The sequence below is a fragment of the Austrofundulus limnaeus genome, unplaced genomic scaffold (assembly GCF_001266775.1).
Source record: "Austrofundulus limnaeus strain Quisiro unplaced genomic scaffold, Austrofundulus_limnaeus-1.0 Scaffold169, whole genome shotgun sequence".
In the NCBI taxonomy this organism is placed as follows: Eukaryota; Metazoa; Chordata; class Actinopteri; order Cyprinodontiformes; family Rivulidae; genus Austrofundulus; species Austrofundulus limnaeus.
In genome coordinates this window covers 1,102,913-1,106,075 of record NW_013952571.1, presented here as the reverse complement: position 1 = coordinate 1,106,075, position 3,163 = coordinate 1,102,913, and the positions used below count along the sequence as shown (strand labels likewise).

The following is a 3,163-nucleotide window of genomic DNA, read 5'->3' as shown; positions in this document are numbered from 1 at the left end:
ATTCCACATTATTACAAAAAACATAATTTCTGGACATTTATGGTTTGATTTCTTTGTATGTATGGATCACTTGGGTTGTTACCGACATCTGGTGAGAATTTCATGTCATTAGCACCTCTAGTAATATATTTACTGAGAAAAATGTTGACGTGTTCAGTACTTATTTTACACGCTATAACTGTTCAATGCCACTGCTAATTAGTCACACGTTTAATGTCTCATCAGCATATAATGTGATTTTAAGCACTGGCTTGTCTTTATAGAATGATTTATCTAAATCAGCTTTGTAGAAAGATTTGGTAGAATTGTGTGTGAATGGGTAAATGAGGTCACAGATTGTAGTGTCAAATGCTTTGAGTATCCCTTGTTGGATAGAAAGGCACTACCGTATATACTGTGAGCACTAAGCATTTACTCGTACCACTAGTCCTTCAATTAAACTAAAAGTGTCTGACCATAACTTTCAAATTAGACACAGTTTTTACTTGTAATTTAGTTTAATAAACTTCAAACACATAAAATAGTGCAGCTACATCTTGGTAGGAATGCATGAATCATATAAAAGTAATAATTATTTAAACATACTGTTAGTCCTTTCTTACTGTTTTTGTTTTTTAATAATAATTTTGTTGAAGCAGAATTCAAAACATTACTTGTGAGGAAGGAGTTGTACACTGGTGAGCTGCTCTGTCCCCGATTCCTGGCAAGCAAAGACACCTTATACTGGGTGTCAGGGTGCAGGTCTACCAGGTGGTACTGGGTGTCAGTGGAGGACAGCTCAATCACATGTCGATCAACAGGGTTTAGGCTGGGCCAAAAGGCAACGGTGATCCCATCCACAGCAGCCACAGGTTGGAACCAAGTCACAAGGGCGGTGGTTTCTGTCACATCACGCACATTCACCTGGCTGGGGGCATCAATCACTGGGAGGGTTGGGAGGAGAAGAAGAAACTGTGACTTTCTACAGCTTAAAGTTTTTTATTAAACCTTATTCAAGTTGGCCACCACAACTATTAAAGATCAAGCAACACAGAAAGACCACAACATAGTCAGGTTGTGCATTTTTCCCCAAATGTATTTGCACTTTTTTAAATTATATGTCAAATTTAACAATTTATTGCAATTTTTGAGGACCCCCAAACCACAGCACAGCACACATGTCCCTTATGGGTCCTGGGACCGCCAATTTGAGAACCTCTTCTCTAAACAGCGGGCATTAATAAGACCTTTCTTACCCCTTATGGGATTTCTGAGGTCATACCAAAGATTTTTGTTGCAGCCAGTAAAGTTACATTGCAGCATATTTTTGCATCCCAGAACAAAGTGAGAAAATGTATACTTACTTGTGACAACATTCTTAGAGGCAGGAGGCCCACGCTTATTGTTTTTCACCACCTCCAGTTTGACCTCATACTCCTGTCCTGGACCCAGACCAGACTGCTCAAAGGTGGTCTCTGGGCGGCTGAGTGAGCTAAGAATCTCACCATCCTCCTCTTTCTGCCAAAACCAAAATAACACAAGGTCTCATGCAGTGCAAAGATTAGTCATGATATAATGTGTGCTGAAAAATCTATAAAAACAGGTCAACTGCACATCAAGGATGGTGTTTGGACTTCAGCACTTGACAGGGAAGTTGATTTAATTTAAAATAGCTATTTTGTAGATATAATTTGGAAAATTTTCCCTCAGACAAAACTCAAGAGATAAAGAATGTATTTGTGTGGTGACTGGATCTGTCATGACCTGCTAACAGTTTTAGGTGCTGTTTTAACTTCTTGCTTGGCTTAATGATTTTCCAGAGGCCTCTCCCCTCATGTGCATTTTGAAACGAGAGGGATTTAAAATGGGGTTTATGCATCAGGTCAGTGGTTTCAGCTACTGGAAAATATGAATAAGTATTGACCCTGTGGTATGTTTAAGTACCTCTAAATACAGGACCTGCAATAATATATTATTAGCAAGACTCACTGTGTTTCGGAAAATGAGATTCCATCCATCAAAGGGAATATCCAAAGGCTCCCACTGTACTTCCACTGAAGTTTCTCGCACTGACTTAAATTTTAAACCCTCAGGCTCTGGAAGATCTAAAATTGACAAACCAAAGGTTTCACTATCTTTTCTCTCAACTTTAATAAATTACCATGGAATGCATTTACTTACGTGTTGCCACCCGACCAATAACAGGAACACTCTTCTTGTTGTTGAGTACAGCATAGACGCTGATCAAGTACTCCACACCAGGCTCAAGCTCTCGAACTGTGGCTTCTTTCTGATCCCCAGGCACCCGCATGTCAAGCTCCAGACCTCCAGGGGTGGTGGGCACATAGCTGATGAGGTACTCTTTCACACGCATTGCATTTTCCCAGGACAGGTCCACAGTTTCTGGGCTGACCTCCACGACAGTTAGGTCTTTGGGTGGTGAAACTGAGGAGAGATGCTGTCAATAAGTGGTCTGTACCAACACTGCCAACGTGTCTATGTTCTTCTAAGTAAAGCTGTAGGACAAACTGGCTGCATTTCCTCATGATTTCTTTGTCTCTCTTCCAGAGGAAGGTGCACCTGGACCAGTCTTTCTGTGATTCTCTGTGTCTCTTTCCTGTCCCCCCAAACCCAGCTGGTTAAGGCACATGTCCGCCTGTCCTAAGCCTGGTTCTGCAGGAGGTTTCTTCCTGTTAAGAGGGAGTTTTTCTCGCTAATGTGCTGCTCAGGATGGAGACTGTAATGAAGTGATTCAACATAATCTGCTGGCTTCTTTAGATTATTCTTTTTGTGTGTGTGTGTGTGTGTACAGTGCCCTGAGATGACATATGTTGTGACTTGGTGCTATATAAATAAACTGAATTGAATTGAAAGCATTTAGGAAACAATTGTTGTAGATAGATAGTCTCTGTATAACCTCTGTTTGAATAAATAGTTTTGTTTCTGAACAGACTGATGAGCTAACAGCTAGACAAATGTGGATTGCTGTCATCTTAAAACAATAAAAAATCTTCACAGTTTTATAGCTGGTAATGTGTATTTTACTATGCAAAACTTAACATTAAAGTTAGTTTCATGTTACACAGTTTATTTACTTGAACTTTTATGGTTATACAAAAAGTAAAAATTTTCTTCTACAGTTTGAAATTTGAAAACCATTGCCAAATTTTGCATATATATATAT

General features: G+C 39.5%; 1 protein-coding gene across 1 annotated transcript in view; it reads right to left on the bottom strand.

Annotated features, from left to right (window-relative positions):
* Positions 1–3,163, bottom strand: part of tncb (tenascin Cb) — a gene marked incomplete at both ends in the record, with an annotated part of 90,219 nt that overhangs the window by 71,942 nt on the left and 15,114 nt on the right. The window contains 4 exon segments of the mRNA XM_014017483.1: positions 654–923; positions 1,344–1,497; positions 1,969–2,084; positions 2,161–2,424. Coding sequence (XP_013872937.1) covers positions 654–923; positions 1,344–1,497; positions 1,969–2,084; positions 2,161–2,424 — 804 coding nt within the window.